General features: G+C 44.3%; 1 protein-coding gene across 1 annotated transcript; it reads right to left on the minus strand.

Moving 5' to 3' along the window:
* Positions 1 to 1,001: 1,001 nt before the first annotated feature.
* On the minus strand, positions 1,002 to 11,304 carry LOC131702761 (telomeric repeat-binding factor 2-interacting protein 1-like). The gene is made up of 4 exons (XM_059004861.1): positions 11,223 to 11,304; positions 8,441 to 8,581; positions 4,208 to 4,419; positions 1,002 to 1,995 (listed from the first exon to the last, which is right to left on the minus strand). The coding sequence occupies exons 2-4, from the start codon at positions 8,571 to 8,573 to the stop codon at positions 1,297 to 1,299; spliced, it is 1,044 nt and encodes a 347-aa protein (XP_058860844.1). The 5' UTR covers positions 8,574 to 8,581; positions 11,223 to 11,304; the 3' UTR covers positions 1,002 to 1,296.
* Between the last annotated feature and the right edge of the window lie 6,765 nt (positions 11,305 to 18,069).

Consider the following 18,069-nt stretch of genomic DNA (forward strand, 5'->3'; position numbering starts at 1 on the left):
TCAATGGAACTGAAGCACTTCACAATGCATTCAATTCTGTGCACATGACAGTGCGGTCAATGGAACTGAAGCACTTCACAATGCATTCAATTCTGTGCACATGACAGTGCGGTCAATGGAACTGAAGCACTTCACAATGCATTCAATTCTGTGCACATGACAGTGAGGTCAATGGAACTGAAGCACTTCACAATGCATTCAATTCTGTGCACATGGCAGTGCGGTCAATGGAACTGCAGCACTTCACAATGCATTCAATTCTGTGCACATGACAGTGCGGTCAATGGAACTGCAGCACTTCACAATGCATTCAATTCTGTGCACATGACAGTGCGGTCAATGGAACTGCAGCACTTCACAATGCATTCAATTCTGTGCACATGGCAGTGCGGTCAATGGAACTGAAGCACTTCACAATGCATTCAATTCTGTGCACATGACAGTGCGGTCAATGGAACTGAAGCACTTCACAATGCATTCAATTCTGTGCACATGACAGTGCGGTCAATGGAACTGCAGCACTTCACAATGCATTCAATTCTGTGCACATGGCAGTGAGGTCAGTGGATCTGCAGCACTTCACAATAACTGGTGGAGTTGGATTGTGAAAACACACCTTTACATAAATCCCATCCAACACCTTGTCTGTGCAATTCACATCACCGCTCTATTAGAAAGATGTATAGAGGAGATTTTAGTTTGCCTGCACATGACGTGTGCATTGAATTCATTCTTTTCAATGTGACGGGCGACTGAACTAAAAGAGTGATGCTTCAAAGTTTTAAAAGTCTATTGTTCTCATGATGAGTGACGTGATCACAGCTCCATCGTGTGAAGAGAGCGAGCCTCCCACTCCAATTTACTTGACAGTTCTCTGTATACTCTGTATATCCACACCTCTATGAATGAACACCAACAACATAAAATGCTCAGAAATCACATTTTTTTATTAGGAACAATTCAGAAGAAAAATGCAGATTGTCCATCTTGTCAGATAACTATTAGTTTTTTTTTTAAAGTGGGGAAAAACTTGGTAACAAAGATAATACATTTATTAACCAACGTCAGGATTTCAGCTGACAAACACATTCTCTTTGATATCCTGGTGTATTCATTTTTACAAACAGGAGACAGTAATATTGTCATCGTCACAAAAACATTTTTTAAATCTGAACCAAAACAATCCAGTTTCCAAACTGCACTGAAAAATGTGAACCATTTCAGTCTTTTTTATTTTTATTAAATCAACATACAAAAACAACAAGAGCAAAAAACAGCCTTTAATCCCTCTGGAGGTCAGGCACTGAAAAATGCCCCCCTCCTGGCCACGTCCTCCTCCCCGTACTTGAGTATTAGAGCCTGTTTTGTGGCGGGGTCTCCTGACTGCAGAGCCAGGTCGTCGTGCCGTGTCCAGAGGGGTCTCCCGTCCGCTCTGCGGCCGGTGTGCAGGTAGTGCTGCGCAGCCTGGAAATCACCGCTGTTCTTCAGCAAGCTCTTCACCACGCACACCAGGTCCACTTCAAACTTGTCCATCAGGAACTGCACAGCAGCGATGGCGTCTACCAGCTCAGCCTCAGAGGGATCAGAGAAATCTACAACCAAGGAGTCTCCGTAGATTATGAACTTACAAAGACAAGACAAGCTGTAATGATCCCCCCCAGCCACGGGCACGCTCTCCTGGCCAGCTAAAGCACGCTGGGTCCCTGCCTCTCTCTCTTCAGCCCCTGGTTCAGTCTCCAGGGCATGTCTCTCTTCCTGGGTTTCAGAGGGATCCGAGGGGTCGGACGCTCCCTCCTGCATCTGGGAATCTACAATGAAGGAGTCCCTGTACTTCACATACTTGCAAAGCCAAGACAAGGGGCTTTGGGGCACTTCTAACTCGGCTCTCCCAGCCACGGGCACGCTCTCCTGGCCAGCTACAACACTGTGGTCCCCGGCTTCCTCCTGCTCTCCTGCCTCACCAGTCACTTCTAGATCTGGGGTCTCATCATCAGGCTGAAAAAGCAACAGATAAAAAGTCAGACAAGTGAGAGAACAATACTAGAAATATGCAAGAAAGATACGGCAGCTGAGGCGGATTTACTGGAACAGATAAGCTTAATGGATGCTTAACTCTTTCAGGGCCAAGCCTTTATGAACAGAGCACAGATCTGATTTAATTACAGCACCGACAAGCACAATTTGAAATGGTTTATTTACGTGCCTTTTCATTTGAATACTTTAGTTCCTATTGGTAATGTTGTTATACAGTTAAAGATGGATTCATGTTTTGATGATGCAGCGGTGACATTCTGTACAACCTTTCAGTTCATTAAGATAGCTATTAATGAAAGGTGTTGATTAGAATGATATAATAAAATCAGCTTTTTAGTGTCGGAGATTCATACATTATTATATTTGTAAAGATAATAATTTATGATGGGACAGGTACCGGTTTAGTATTTGGCATTTCCACATGTCTGTCTCAGAAGTGACCTGTAGCAATTTTCAAGCTCACAGTCAAGGAGGGACATGCTTAAAAATGAGTCCCGCACAGAAACATGGTTTAGTTTAGTTTTTATTTTTGAACTCTTCAATGGCTAACTCTTCAGTGGTCACAATGAATGTACTTTTCACACGTTCTAGTAGCTGCCTGTTTTTGCAGTTTCTCTTGTTCTGTTATTTACATGGACAGCAGAATGTGTGTGCGGCCGGTGTGTGTAGTTCTGATGATGATTCTGTGAGTGCGCCAGTATTAACTGTTTATCAGTACTGGTATTTCTGTGGTCCTGTTTACCAGTACTGGTATTTTTGTGGTCCTGTTTACCAGTACTGGTATTTTTGTGGTCCTGTTTACCAGTATTGGTATTTTTGTGGTCCTGTTTACCAGTATTGGTATTTCTGTGGTCCTGTTTACCAGTATTGGTATTTTTGTGGTCCTGGTTACCAGTATTGGTATTTCTGTGGTCCTGTTTACCAGTATTGGTATTTCTGTGGTCCTGTTTACCAGTATTGGTATTTCTGTGGTCCTGTTTACCAGTATTGGTATTTTTGTGGTCCTGTTTACCAGTACTGGTATTTCTGTGGTCCTGTTTACCAGTATTGGTATTTCTGTGGTCCTGTTTACCGTTGTGGGTATTCAGTCTACACGACCGGGGTCCAGCTTTTTCAACTCACCTGAATCTTTCCGTGGTTGAAGCGGATCTCCACACTCTAATTCCTAAAGTGAATCTCTTTACCCAGCGGCTCAGAGAAGCCTCACACGCAGGTTTTGCAATTTAATCTCAATCCCATTAAATGATGTGAATGCTTCATTTTAAACAGGCTACACATACAGAACATATTGAAAATACAGGAACAGGGATGACAGTCAGTGATCTGCTGAGCACACCGGACACAAATGAAGCAGGGAATAAAGAAATGAACACCTTGATTTAAATGAACGAATCCACACCACAGGCCAAGTCAACCACGCTAAATCTCCATTACAGCGGGCAACCGACAGAGAACATAGCAAAAAACTATCCGCCTTTCAGTGTTTGCATCATATGAAATCACACTTTTTAAATAAGTTACAAATATACGTATTGTCATTTTACTACCTTTAATAAAACACTGAGTGATTACAGTAACTTTGTGCCGTGTCTGCAAAACAACACATTTACAGTAGATATAATAAACATTATAGATTGAAATTGATAGAAATGATGCAAACAATTGAGTCGTCAGAGTATTTTATCTTGCTTTTCTCTTTCTTTTTTTTTTTTTAGGCAGGAGGTGTGGAAAAAGCTAGCCTGTTGTGAAAGACAGGCCCCGTTTACTGACATCAATATACAGAAAAAAAAATCATTTTATATTTGATGGACTGTCATTTGAAGCCTAGTGAAGAAAAATATTATGTTCCGTTTTATAGGGCACGGTATTCTGGCATTTTAGCTGACAATATATTTCTACGCCAAACTGGTGCCCCCATAGACATACAAATCAAATACAGGGGTTTCAATTGACACAAGATGTGTCCTTCTCTCCAGCAAAGCATTTCATACCATACCCTTGATAAACTCCAGACTGCCAGCAATGCGAACGGTTCTTATGCTCGTGTGTCTTCATAAGGCTGTGTGGTTTATTGTTTAAAGTGATACGTCATCTTACGTTGCCGTTATTCCTGAAACTTGGCAGAAGCGTGATTTTTTTCTTTCTGCACAAGGTAAAAATGTGTAAGGCTTACTTCAAATTCCCGGATCAACCATTCCAGAAACTCCTGCTTCCAGCGCTCTGCACGGCTGCTCTGTGTGAGCGGGGCCGACTCCATAGCGACCTCTTGTCCTTGACGAATCTCCTCTTCTGTGTCGCTCACCTCCTTCTCCAGGGTTTCTTCCTCTTTCTCTGCTCCGTTTGTCGCCTCCTTCATTTCCTCTGGCTCCACAGCCTGGTTTTCCACTGAAACACAAGCAGGCCCATTCATTTGTGAAATACTGAACACATCGTAAAGATTTCTCTCTTTACACAACAGCAGGGCTCTGAACTGCCAACAAAACAGGAAAGGCCAAAATGGCCTTCAGTTCAATACATTTGTAGAGACTCCCAAGGCCACTAAACTGAAGTCAATGTCAAAGTGTAGAATGTTGTGTGATTCATATATACAGCTAATTGTTGGCCACAGCAAGAAAAACTGTTTAACTTAATAATAGCTATTTATTTATTCAGAAAATTATGTTTGTTTGTTTTTGTATCAAGCAGCAAGCAGCCTCAACAGGGCTCCAGACTAAATGATTGCCTTTGGAGCCAACGGCTCCCAAGCCAGAAAAAATTGGTGACCAATCAAATTATGGGGTGCCACTTTAAGAGCAAGTTGGCTGTTACCATATTCAACTGCTTCAACTACAACTTAACCCTTTGCGGTCCTATGCCGGACCTGGTCCGACATTGAAATTATTCCTATCAGGTCCATTGTCGGACCCTGTCCGACATCATTACAGAAACGCAAAAAACGGGTTTTTAGTCGTTTTTTCTCCGGAAAAAGCCGAGAAAACCATTCATGGCCGAGTGGGAGCGACAGGAGCCGAGACAAGCCGAAAAAAAAAGAGGGCGTATCTCATGAATAGTCATACTTGCCCCTGGCATCAGATAACGGCAGCCATAAGGAAACAAGCTGGCTGCCTGTGAATCAGCGCTCGGAGAATATCACAGACATTTGCAGAGTTTTTTTCAGATGTTATGGTAATAAAATAATGACTTGGATCGCATTATTGAGGAGTTTGGTGATAAAACGAGTGATCAGGAGATGATTGATCGGTATGCACGACTATTATTATTATTATTATTTATTTCATAGCATATGTGAAAGCGATAGCGAACGCCTGACATGCACTAAATGGACTGCAAAGGGTTAAGACCCTAACATGATACTAAAACATGAACTTCTTTTAGTCCTCACTTGTTTGTTGCCTCATTCTGTTCAATAGGTACACTATGCAGCTGATGTCTGTGATTAACTCTGCGTTTGATATTTGTGATATAAGTGTTGTGTATGGAAGTCTGTTTGTGTGCAGGTGTAACATGCTGCATGTCCCTGTTCAGTGTGAGTCGAGTCCTGGCCTCACAGCATGCAACACAGCCAGCGCTTATGTTTTTACTGTACATTGAACCATTTTTATTTCCCCAGGAGTACATTTCCTAATTACAGTCCCAAGTATTTCTATGTGTTCTGCTTTCACCGTTCTTAAAATGGTCAGTTTGAGAAATACTCTTTGTTTTCCTGCAGCGGCTGACCGTGCTTCAGTACAAAACGACCTTACTGTTTTTCATGATGGTAACATTAACATCACAGTGCCTGCTTCTTTGGCTGAACTCAAGAGATATTATCAGCTTGTCATGTAACTAGCTCAATGAAATCATCCTCAGACTTGTGAAGTCAAACAACGATGGCGTTTACATGGACGAGTCACGACACTTTTACTCACAATGTTTTTACCGTACTTTTCAGGAAATGCGTTGCTATGCTTGTAGCGGTAGCTAAAAGATTAGCTGCATTACTATGTGTTTAAAATGAAAGGGACTGTGCCTTTAAGGATCCTCCCAGCTCCACCCCCTAGAGTGCAGAGGTCATTCTTACCAGCGCAAAAGAAATGTGTGTGTGGGGGCACTCTCTCTTCCTGATTCAGAAGACAAGCAGTGCAGGGCAGTGCAGGAGAGCTAGTCACAGAGACCAGGTGAAACCAACCAACTCAGCTAAAGTTTATCAAACACCCCAAAAGAAGCTAGGAAGGTTCCAGTGACAGTGTTAGCCGGCAGGGAAGTCCAGGAGCCACAGCTTAAGGAGTCGGGTAACTAAGTAAACCAGGAGTTGAGAGACAGTTTGCTTTATTTAAGAAGGCCTTAAACTAAATCGTTCAATGAGCTCATGGACTGTTGTGACTGCGAATTAACCGCGTCCTACACTGGAAGAAGGCTAACTCTGGACTTAGTGAAATTACAGAGACTAAACTGATTTTATTTAAAGTTATCTGCTTATTTGCAAACATTTTGTGTTGTTGTGTAAAGCATAGGAAACATAGACTGATTTTAAGGAGCAGTGCCTTTTGTTTAATTTATTTTAGAATTATTAAAGGGGCAGTTTTGCTGTAAAGTTCTAAATAAAATTAAGAAATAATTATCAGGGCAGCTGCAAGTTGGAAACAGTCTAAACAAGTGAAACTCTTAATGTAATTACTCTTTCAATGATAAGGCTTACTGGGGATATCAGTGCACTGACTAGGTTAGTGGGATTTTATGGGGTTAATGTCTCATGGAATGTAACTAAGTGTAAACCTGTGACTCCCAGTTTCTGCTCTGAACCAACACACACACAGACAAATAAAATGTTTATTTGGCGTTAACTCCTTGATTTATTATTAAGCCACTTAATAATCAAAGTAACGGGGTTAAGTTAATAAAGAATAAATAGAATAACACACCTGATGTCATTATAGGTTAATCATAATAGAGAATACTGACATAGACAGGGAGGTGTTACATGCTGTTCTTTTCTGAAAAGTGGGCCGTACCAATGCAGATTAATGCGGGTATACGATGTATTCACTCGTGACTGTAGAGTCGAGTTTCAGGTGCATGTTTGCATGGAACCGAATATACCTGGGATAAGATACAGCTGCTAAAGAAGATGCAACAAACGATAGGAATCTGTTTGTGTTAACTCAAAACTTGAAGCACACTACGATTGGAGTGGCTAGAGACAACATTTGTTTACTGGAGTTCACAAAGCTTGATACGGTAACCGCTCCACTTGTGTTTTTTTAAGTTTTAATTATTGACCTGCCTTTCAGCCCTTCATTATAATTCTTTTCTTTATGTTAAGTTTTCATTTTGTTAATGGCACGTGTGCAACACACAACCCTGAAGTGTATTTTTATTTTAAAAATGTCTTGAATGCAGCGTTTCATTTTAAGCACAGTGTTTCTGCAACATGCACTCGCACATGTTTCATCATCATCACAGCTGGGTTCCTGTATTGTGCTGGTGTTAACACAGCACCTCTGCACTGCCAGGCATTTCAATCACATTGATATCGTCCCTCTCGCGCGTCACTTTAAAACATCTCATATGCTGGCTTTTTTTCCCCATCATAGAGCATTCACACATATTGACACCAGTGTTGTGTATGGAATTGGTGCAAATTAACCCAATTCACGTAATCATGTTATTATTTAGACCCAAACGCTTTTTAATACAGGCGTCTCTCTAGTTGCTGTAGCAGAAAGGGCACTGCGGCCATGCCAGTGAAGAGACATGCATTTTGAGGGGCATTGGGGCAACTGGTCAGAGCACCCACAGCAATCACTGCTGTTCACTTAGAAACACTGCATCCCCAGAAAACCCCCGTGACAAAAAACAAAGCTCTATAATAAAAGACACGTACCCCCGAACTGCACGACTGAACAAATGAGCCGCCTCCTTCTCAATACAGAGAGAGAGATCGTGTTTTGTTCCTCGCAGTGGAGTTTTTGTGTTGACACCCAGCGTTTCGAATCAGCCATTCAGCTGTCTGAATGCACTGTTACAGACTAACTGAATAGTATCTAACGGTGACAATATTTAAGTTTTGTTCAGGTTGCTAAATATAATGTATTCAATGCAATGCTGCTTAATTTGATTGTGAACTGGAGTTTGCCTGTTTTAATTGCATGCATACGACACAGGGAAAAAACACAGAAATTAATATTTATTTTATGGGCCCCACTGTCTACCATAAAAGCCAACATTGGCTTTTATGGTAGAGTAGTGATCTTTTAAAATATGTATATATAGCCCTCCTGTGATATTTCATTCACTTGGTTGATCCATGGTGAGGCGATGCTATATTTTAGTGTTAGTCAGTTAGTACTATAAAGAGGAAGCCGTGTCTATGATGCTGTAAGCAGCACGGAGCGCTACAGCACAGTGTGTTTGAGAGCTCTCTCACCTTGCGGGTGTGATGAAGTGCCCATGGCCTCGGTTTCCTCGACTCTGCTTTTCCTCTTGGTGGAACGTGTGGCCACGTTGCTGGGAGTGGCTGCCAGGTCCTCCGTGGACGAATCGCACTCTGTGGACTGCATCCTCCTATCTGTCACACAGCAAGACACAGAAATCAGGCATTCTCATCATGGTGCTTTTACATGCTGTCTACAAGCTTCCTCATTCCTTAATCCAGATCTGTCCAACATTCTCCAGAGCCGGGAGGAGGAGGAGCCACCGTCTCTTGAGCCGGGAGGGGGAGGAGCCACTGTCTCCAGATCTGGAAGTGGGAAGAGCCACCATCTCCAGATCTGGAAGTGGGAGGAGCCACCGTCTCCAGAGCCAGAACGGGGAGGAGCCACCGTCTCCAGATCTGGAAGTGGGAGGAGCCACAGTCTCCAGAGCCAGAACGGGGAGGAGCCACCGTCTCCGCACCACAGCCAGAGGGAGGGGCTGCTGTATCCCTGAGCCACAGAGGGAGGGGCTGCTGTATCCCTGAGCCACAGAGGGAGGGGCTGCTGTATCCCAGAGCCACAGAGGGAGGGGCTGCTGTATCCCAGAGCCACAGAGGGAGGGGCTGCTGTATCGCAGAGCCACAGAGGGAGGGGCTGCTGAATCCCTGAGCCACAGAGGGAGGGGCTGCTGTATCCCAGAGCCACAGAGGGAGGGGCTGCTGTATCGCAGAGCCACAGAGGGAGGGGCTGCTGTATCCCAGAGCCACAGAGGGAGGGGCTGCTGTATCCCAGAGCCACAGAGGGAGGGGCTGCTGTATCGCAGAGCCACAGAGGGAGGGGCTGCTGTATCCCTGAGCCACAGAGGGAGGGGCTGCTGTATCCCAGAGCCACAGAGGGAGGGGCTGCTGTATCGCAGAGCCACAGAGGGAGGGGCTGCTGAATCCCAGAGCCACAGAGGGAGGGGCTGCTGTATCCCAGAGCCACAGAGGGAGGGGCTGCTGTATCGCAGAGCCACAGAGGGAGGGGCTGCTGTATCCCAGAGCCACAGAGGGAGGGGCTGCTGTATCGCAGAGCCACAGAGGGAGGGGCTGCTGAATCCCTGAGCCACAGAGGGAGGGGCTGCTGTATCCCAGAGCCACAGAGGGAGGGGCTGCTGTATCGCAGAGCCACAGAGGGAGGGGCTGCTGAATCCCTGAGCCACAGAGGGAGGGGCTGCTGTATCCCAGAGCCACAGAGGGAGGGGCTGCTGTATCCCTTGTGGGGAAATGGCTGGGGTTTAAGGGGGGGATTATTCAAGGGGGGGCACTGGCCGATTCCAGCCATGTGTGTGATGCACAAGGGGGAAAGTGTGTGGCAGGGCAGAAGCCCACCTTGTAAAGTGTGTAAATGTGTAATCAAAGACTGGGTGTGTTGAATGCAAGTCTCCTCCCTGCTGCTCTCCTGTCACAACCCCCATCAGAAGAACATAAGAAAGTTTACAAACGAGAGGAGGCCATTCAGCCCATCAGGGTGTCAGCTTCAACAACACTCAGGGTGTCAGCTTCAACAACACTATCACTCTCTCCATCCCCTTATGCTAAAATCCTAGGTGTTACTCTTGACCCCTCCTTGGACCCCAGTGCCAGCCGACACATGCAATGGTATAGCTGTGCCCAAATCGTGTTGAGAAACAGCGCACTGTGTGCAGGACTGTGATTCAGGAGAACTCTTCCTTCTCTGATATTATGTGCTGTTGTGATTGCAAACCCCATTTCCTTTATTTATTTATATTACCGTGTTTCAGTGATGTCTGTTTGAACGCAGTTCTCTTTTTTTTTGTTTTGTTTGCATAGTAAGTTATAACCATTTTTTTTTTTGCATAGTAAGATTTTGCGTGCTTTTTATGTCTATAGGCTACATAAACACATTGATTTTCAATGTCCTGTTACTGATTTTGTTTGTACAGTTGTATTTAATCATAATATACCTGTATATAGACGCATGTATTTATTTTATGCAGTCGGCTGGTATATGTGCCTATTAGTATATAAACGCATTTATTTTAAAATTAGTCTCACTTAGTTTCGGATGTATAGTTGAGTTTCGGATGTATAGTATCGTACATACATATACCTGTTAGCACAGTTTAGTTAATATCGTCTGTCTATCATTAGCCTCGTTAGTGCTCTCACGCCACTTCATTTGAATACATCACCATGCATTTGCATATTCAGCAGATGCTGATGAGTACCATCGTGTTATTTTTAAGGCATGGGTCTCATGCTTTAAATCGCGCTTTATCGTGGTTGATAAAGCACTATCTAGCAGGCGCCTTATCTTTGGCTAACACGCGTGTTAAGAACCTTCAGTAAAGGAAGCCCCTTTCACGCGCCACTTTTTCGGATGAACAACAGCAACCATTATGTGTGTCGCAGTTCAGTTAGTACATTTACTCCTTCGCTGATTAGGAAGAATCGATCAGAACAATGATTGACAATTGGGATATCCTTGTGATGTTCATTCAAGAAGTTGTTTGAATTGTAAATTAAAAGAAAGTTAAATACTTTCGTTGTAAAAATGTGATTGAGCACACGTTCCGCGTTTTTCACATTACGCGTTGTAACGTGAACAACGCGTAAGGTTTACATTCATCAATCCCCTCAGAAACGGGTAACGGGTAGGAGGCTGTCCCTCTGAAGCAATGGCAGTTACTGCTGTACTGCACAATACCCACCCTGTTTGCGTGTAGCCGGTGTGTCCTGTGCTAGATCGCGGCGTTGCTGATTGTAAATGCGAATCGTCTGGCGTTTCTTTTACCTTGTTTTGTTAATTTCACAGAAGCAGCCGAACTTCAAGAACTGCAACCACGCGGGAGACTTGCAGTCGATATCCGGTACAATGGGCGCGTGCGAACAGTCCTCCAGTTTGAAATATAGAGCACTTTCACTTCCGGTGAAGCTTAGCGGCGGTAGCGAATGTGGCGCCATATTGGACTTGAAACAAACAAACAAAAACCGACAGCCACAAATCATTGATTTTATTGGCACATTATACATCACTTATCAGTGATTTAGTACAATAGGTTTGTTTAAATGACTGCTAACAGGCGGGCAGCAGTTGTAGTCGTTATTTGCATTACGATTAGCCGGTCACTCGTGATCTCTTTGGTTTCGAGTCGCAATCCGCTCCGCAGCGGCTTTACAAAACTGCAGTGACGTCACGCAGCAGCCCTCGCAGAAGATACACTGTGATTATTCATTTAGTAAACTCGCAACGCTTCAAACGTGTGATTCTTACCCCAATCAATATCATTCGTCAATAACCATTACACAGTCCTTTCGAATTCGTGAACTTTTTTCTCATGGAACATTGTTACACAGGAACACCTCCTATTGAGATCAGAGATTATGAATTGCTGTCTGTTTTTGAATCTCGCCACTTATTTAAATTGACTTTTTTCCTGCTGTTATTATATTCTTTATTTCTAATTGTGATAGTATTTTGTAGATCACTTTGTATATGCCATGGTTGTTTTAGTGTTATGTTATCTGTTTTCCCCTTATTTGTGAAGTGCTTTGAGATATGTGGTTATGAAGGGCGCTATATAAAATCAAGCTTATTATAATCAGTAGTATATATTATTATTGTTTATTTCCACAGACAGGTGCCTCATTACCTGTTATTGTGCTGAAATGAAACTTCTTCAAAAGTAAACAGGAGCCACTGGCATTGTCAGAAGTGCAAAAGTACTATTCAACGTGTACATAACTTTAAACAACGCATTGAAAAACATCGTAAGACATTTAAAAACAATATATCTACAACAACTAAATCTCTATGAACCTGCTACACCATGTCTGTTTTATTATTGTCATATTGCATGCGGGCAATAAAAATGTGCATTATAAATATCATATGGGAGATAGTGAAATTGAAGAAGGGAACTATGAAAAAGACCTAGGAGTTTATGTTGACTCAGAAATGTCTTCATCTAGACAATGTGGGGAAGCTATAAAAAAGGCCAACAAGATGCTCGGATATATTGTGAAAAGTGTTGAATTTAAATCAAGGGAAGTAATGTTAAAACTTTACAATGCATTAGTAAGACCTCACCTAGAATATTGTGTTCAGTTCTGGTCACCTCGTTACAAAAAGGATATTGCTGCTCTAGAAAGAGTGCAAAGAAGAGTAACCAGAATTATCCCAGGTTTAAAAGGCATGTCGTATGCAGACAGGCTAAAAGAATTGAATCTATTCAGTCTTGAACAAAGAAGACTACGCGGTGATCTGATTCAAACATTCAAAATCCTAAAAGGTATAGACAATGTCAACCCGGGGGACTTCTTTGACTTGAAAAAAGAAACAAGGACCAGGGGTCATAAATGGAGATTAGATAAAGTGTGTGTCAGTGTGTGTGTGTGCGTCAGTGTTTGTGTGTGTGTGTGTGTCAGTGACTGTGTGTGTGTGTGTGTGTGTCAGTGACTGTGTGTGTGTGTGTGTGTGTCAGTGTGTGTGTGTGTGTGTCAGTTTGTGTGTGTCAGGGTGTGTGTGTGTGTGTGTGTGTCAGCGTGTCTGTGTGTCTGTGTGTCAGTGTGTGTGTCAGTGAGTGTTTGTGTGTGTGTGTGTGTGTGTCAGTGGGTGTGTATGTCACTGAGTGTGTATGTGTCAGTGGGTGTGTGTGCATCAGTGTGTGTGTGTCAGTGAGTGTGTCAGTGTGTGTCAGTAAGTGTGTGCGTGTCAGTGTGTGTGTGTGTCAGTGTGTGTGTGTGTCAGTGAGTGTGTGTGCGTGTCAGTGTGTGTGTCAGTGAGTGTGTGTGTGTGTCAGTGTGTGTGTGTGTCAGTGAGTGTGTGTGTGTGCGTGTCTGTCAGTGTGTGTGTGTGAGTGAGTGTGTGTGTGTGTCAGTGAGTGTGTGTGTGTCAGTGTGTGTGTGTCAGTGACTGTGTGTGTGTGTGTGAGTGTGTGTGTCAGTGTGTGTGTGTGTGTGTGTCAGTGTGTGTGTGTGAGTGTGTGTGTCAGTGTGTGTGTGTGTGTGTCAGTGGGTGTGTGTGCGTCAGTGGGTGTGTGTGTGTGTGTAAGTGTGTGTGTGTGTGTGTCAGTGAGTGTGTGTGTGTGGGGGTGGGTGGGTGTGTGTGTGTGGGGTGGGGGTGTGTGTGTGTGTTGGGGGGGGTGTCAGTGTGTGTGTGCCTGTGTCTGTGTGCATGTGTCTGTATGTGAGTGTGTATGTGTGTTCAATCAGGGTGGCTATTACCAGACTTGAGACTTGACCGTTGTGGCTTCAGTAGTCGTAGTATTTATTTCTTAGCAGACACCCTTATCCAGGTTACAAGTTATAACAGTACAAAGTGTCACATTATAAAATATCACAATACACAATATCATAATACAGATAAGAGCAGCTGTGGATTGCAACCACAATGTAGAAACATATAGAGAATGGATGGGAATGGGCAATAAACATCACTGCTGTTTCTCTTCAAGCATGTTTATTTATTTCTAATACTGGACCCTGTCTTAATACTGTATCACATTCTGAATATGAATATAGCCGAGTTATTAATTGTAGGTAATGCTTAGAATACCAGAGACACATTTAGCATTCAAAAGCAATCCATGTGATTTCTTTACCAGTCGTTCATTATTTTGTGTATCAGCCTCCACACAAAGCCGAGCGCAGTGCGGTATACTGTAATGATGCTCCAGTCAGTCTGCCTGGACTGCACCTGAACCATCTTAAAAACACGAAGCCTCCAATAAGCTCATTTGTAAGAGTTAGTAAAGAATGGCGCTATATAATCTAAGGAAGCTGAATGTGAACTCCTAGCTGGAGCAACGAGAGAGGGAGAGAGGGGGCGGGGCAGAGAAGGAGGCGGAGACGCTGCTAGGCAACCGGCTCCTGAACATTCCACTCCGCTGAGCAGAGACCGTTAGGATTTAAAAATGCGAAAGTTCCGAGCGGCGTCGGGCGCTTCGTTTAATTAACACGCTTACATTTTAGCTTCTTGAAGTTACCACAGCGTGTCTATGTATGAATTACTGACGAGTAAGATTTGTGATTTGATTACTCTAGCAGATTAACTGATAATATATGGATGTTATTTTGTGAAAACAATACAATATTAAAAAAAGAAATGCTACAACATTTAATAAATAAATAAATTATACACCAAACTGTAGCACATTCGTTTAGTCTTAATATCATAACAAATATTCTTATTATAAATACATACCTATTTTATTTGTTGTAAAACTGTCTGGAACTGAAGTAAAGTATTTTTTACACAGAGAATTGTGAGGGTCTGGCACCAACTCCCCAGTAATGTTGTTGAAGCTGACACCCTGGGATCCTTCAAGAAGCTGCTTGATGAGATTCTGGGATCAATAAGCTACTAACAACCAAACGAGCAAGATGGGCTGAATGGGGCCTCCTCTCGTTTGTAAACTTTCTTATGTTCTTATGTTGTGTATTTTGTAATTAAGGCTATCATAATGCATATGTAGGCTATGTTATTATGAGTTTATTTAGCAGACGCCTTTATCCAAGGCGAAAAACAGAGACTAGGGTGTGTGAACTATGCATCAGCTGCAGAGTCACTTACAACAACGTCTCACCCGAAAGACGGAGCACAAGGAGGTGAAGTGACTTGCTCAGGGTCACACAATGAGTCAGTGGCTGTGGTGGGATTTGAACCGGGGACCTCCTGGTTACAAGCCCTTTTCTTTAACCACTGGACCACACAGCATATTATACTAGCAAGTTTTAAAACAAGAAAATATTGTCAGAGTGTGTGTGTGTGTCAGTGTGTGTGTATGTGTGCGTGTGTGTCAGTGTGTGTGTGTGTCAGTGAGTATGTGTGTGTGTCAGTGTGTGTGTGTGTGTCAGTGACTGTGCGTGTGTGTGTGTGTGTCAGTGTGGGTGTGTGTGTCTCGGTGTGTGTGTCTTAGGGTGTGTGTGTGTCAGTGTGTGTGTGTGTCAGTGAGTGTTTGTGTGTGTGTGTGTTTGTGTGTCAGTGAGTGTGTGTGTGTGTCAGTGTGTGTGTGTGTGTGTGTCAGTTTGTGTGTGTGTGTGTGTCAGTGTGTGTGTGTGTGTGTGTCAGTTTGTGTGTGTGTGTGTCAGTGAGTGTGTGTGTGTGTCAGTGTGTGTGTGTGTGTGTCAGTGACTGTGCGTGTGTGTGTGTGTGTGTCAGTGTGGGTGTGTGTGTCTCGGTGTGTGTGTGTTAGGGTGTGTGTGTGTGTGTCAGTGTGTGTGTGTGTCAGTGAGTGTTTGTGTGTGTGTGAGTTTGTGTGTCAGTGAGTGTGTGTGTGTGTCAGTGAGTGTGTGTGTGTGTCAGTTTGTGTGTGTGTGTGTCAGTGAGTGTGTCAGTGAGTGTGTGTGTGTGTCAGTGTGTGTGTGTGTGTCAGTGTGTGTGTGTTTCAGTGAGTGTGTGTGTGTGTGTGTCAGTGAGTGTGTGTGTGTGTGTCAGTGAGTGTGTGTGTGTCAGTGAGTGTGTGTGTGTGTCAGTGAGTGTGTGCCAGTGTGCCAGTGTGCGTGTGTGTGCGTGTCAGTGAGTGTGTGTGTGTGTCAGTGTGTGTGTCAGTGAGTGTGTGTGTGTGTGTGTCAGTGAGTGTGTGTGTGTGTGTCTGTGTCAGTGTGCTTGTGTGTGCGTGTCAGTGAGTGTGTGTGTGTATGTGTGCGTGTGTGTGTGTGAGTGTGTGTGTGTGTGTGAGTGTGTGTGTGTGTGTGTGTGAGAGAGTGTGTGTGAGAGTGTGTGTGTGTGTCAGTGACTGTGCGTGTGTGTGTCTGTGTGTCAGTGTCTGTGTGTGTGTCAGTGAGTGATTGTGTGTGTGTGTCAGTGTGTGTGTGTGCGTCAGTGTGTGTGTGTCTGTCAGTGTGTGTGTGTGTGTGTGTCAGTGAGTGTGTGTGTGTCAGTGTGTGTCAGTGAGTGTGTGTGTGTGTCAGTGTGTGTGTGTCAGTGTGTGTGTGAGTGTGTCAGTGTGTGTGTGTGTGTCAGTGTGTGTGTGTGTGTGTCAGTGAGTGTGTGTGTGTGTCAGTTTGTGTGTGTGTGTGTCAGTGAGTGTGTCAGTGAGTGTGTGTGTGTGTCAGTGTGTGTGTGTGTCAGTGTGTGTGTGTTTCAGTGAGTGTGTGTGTGTGTGTGTCAGTGAGTGTGTGTGTGTGTGTCAGTGAGTGTGTGTGTGTCAGTGAGTGTGTGTGTGTGTCAGTGAGTGTGTGTGTGTGAGAGTGTGTGTGTGTGTCAGTGAGTGTGTGCCAGTGTGCCAGTGTGCGTGTGTGTGCGTGTCAGTGAGTGTGTGTGTGTGTCAGTGTGTGTGTGTCAGTGAGTGTGTGTGTGTCAGTGAGTGTGTGTCAGTGAGTGTGTGTGTGTCTGTGTCAGTGTGCTTGTGTGTGTGTGTCAGTGAGTGTGTGTGTGTGTGTGTGTGTGTGTCAGTGTGTGTGTGTCAGTGTGTGTGTGAGTGTGTCAGTGTGTGTGTGTGTGTCAGTGTGTGTGTGTGTGTGTCAGTGTGTGTGTGTGTGTGTGTGTGTGTGTGTGAGAGTGTGTCAGTGTGTGTGTGTGTGTCAGTGTGTGTGTATGTGTGCGTGTGTGTCAGTGTGTGTGTGTGTGTCGGTGTGTGTGAGTGTGTGTGTCAGTGACTGTGCGTGTGTGTGTGTCAGTGTGGGTGTGTGTGTCTCAGTGTGTGTTGTCTGTCAGTGAGTGTTGTGTGTGTGTGTGTGTCAGTGTGTGTGTCAGTGAGTGTGTCAGTGAGTGTGTGTGTGTGTGTGTCAGTGAGTGTGTGTGTGTCAGTGAGTGTGTGTGTGTGTGTCAGTGAGTGTGTGTGTGTGTCAGTGTGTGTGTGTGTGGGTGTGTCAGTGAGTGTGTGTGTGTGTGTGCGCGTCTGTCAGAGTGTGTGTGTGTGTGTCAGTGTGTGTGTGTGTCAGTGTGTGTGTCTGTCTATGTATGTGTGTGCGTGTCTGTCAGTGTGTGTCTGTGTGTGTGTGTGTGTCAGTGTGTGTGTGTGTCAGTCAGTGTGTGTGAGTGTGTCAGTGTGTGTATGTCAGTGTGTGTGTGCGCGTCTGTCAGTGTGTGTGTGTGTGTCTGTGTGTGTGTCAGTGTGTGTGTGTCAGTGAGTGTGTGTGTCAGTGTGTGTGTGTGTGTGTCAGTGTGTGTATGTCAGTGAGTGTGTGTGTGTGTGTGCGCGTCTGTCAGAGTGTGTGTGTGTGTGTCAGTGTGTGTGTGTGTCAGTGTGTGTGTGTGTGACAGTGAGTGTGTTTGTGTCAGTGTGTGTGTGTGTGTGTGTCAGTGTGTGTGTGTGTCAGTGTGTGTGTGCGTGTCAGTGAGTGTGTGTCAGTGAGTATGTGAGTGTGTGAGTGTGTGTGTGTGGGGTGTGTGTGTGTGTGGGGGGGGCGTGTGGGGTGGGGGTGTGTGTGTGTGTGGGGGGGGGGGGGGGTCAGTGTGTGTGTGCGTGTGTCTGTGTGCATGTGTCTGTATGTGAGTGTGTATGTGTGTTCAATCAGGGTGGCTATTACCAGACTTGAGACTTGACCGTTGTGGCTTCAGTAGTCGTAGTATTTATTTCTTAGCAGACACCCTTATCCAGGTTACAAGTTATAACAGTACAAAGTGTCACATTATAAAATATCACAATACACAATATCATAATACAGATAAGAGCAGCTGTGGATTGCAACCACAA

This window comes from Acipenser ruthenus, chromosome 30, assembly GCF_902713425.1.
Source record: "Acipenser ruthenus chromosome 30, fAciRut3.2 maternal haplotype, whole genome shotgun sequence".
Lineage (NCBI taxonomy): Eukaryota > Metazoa > Chordata > Actinopteri > Acipenseriformes > Acipenseridae > Acipenser > Acipenser ruthenus.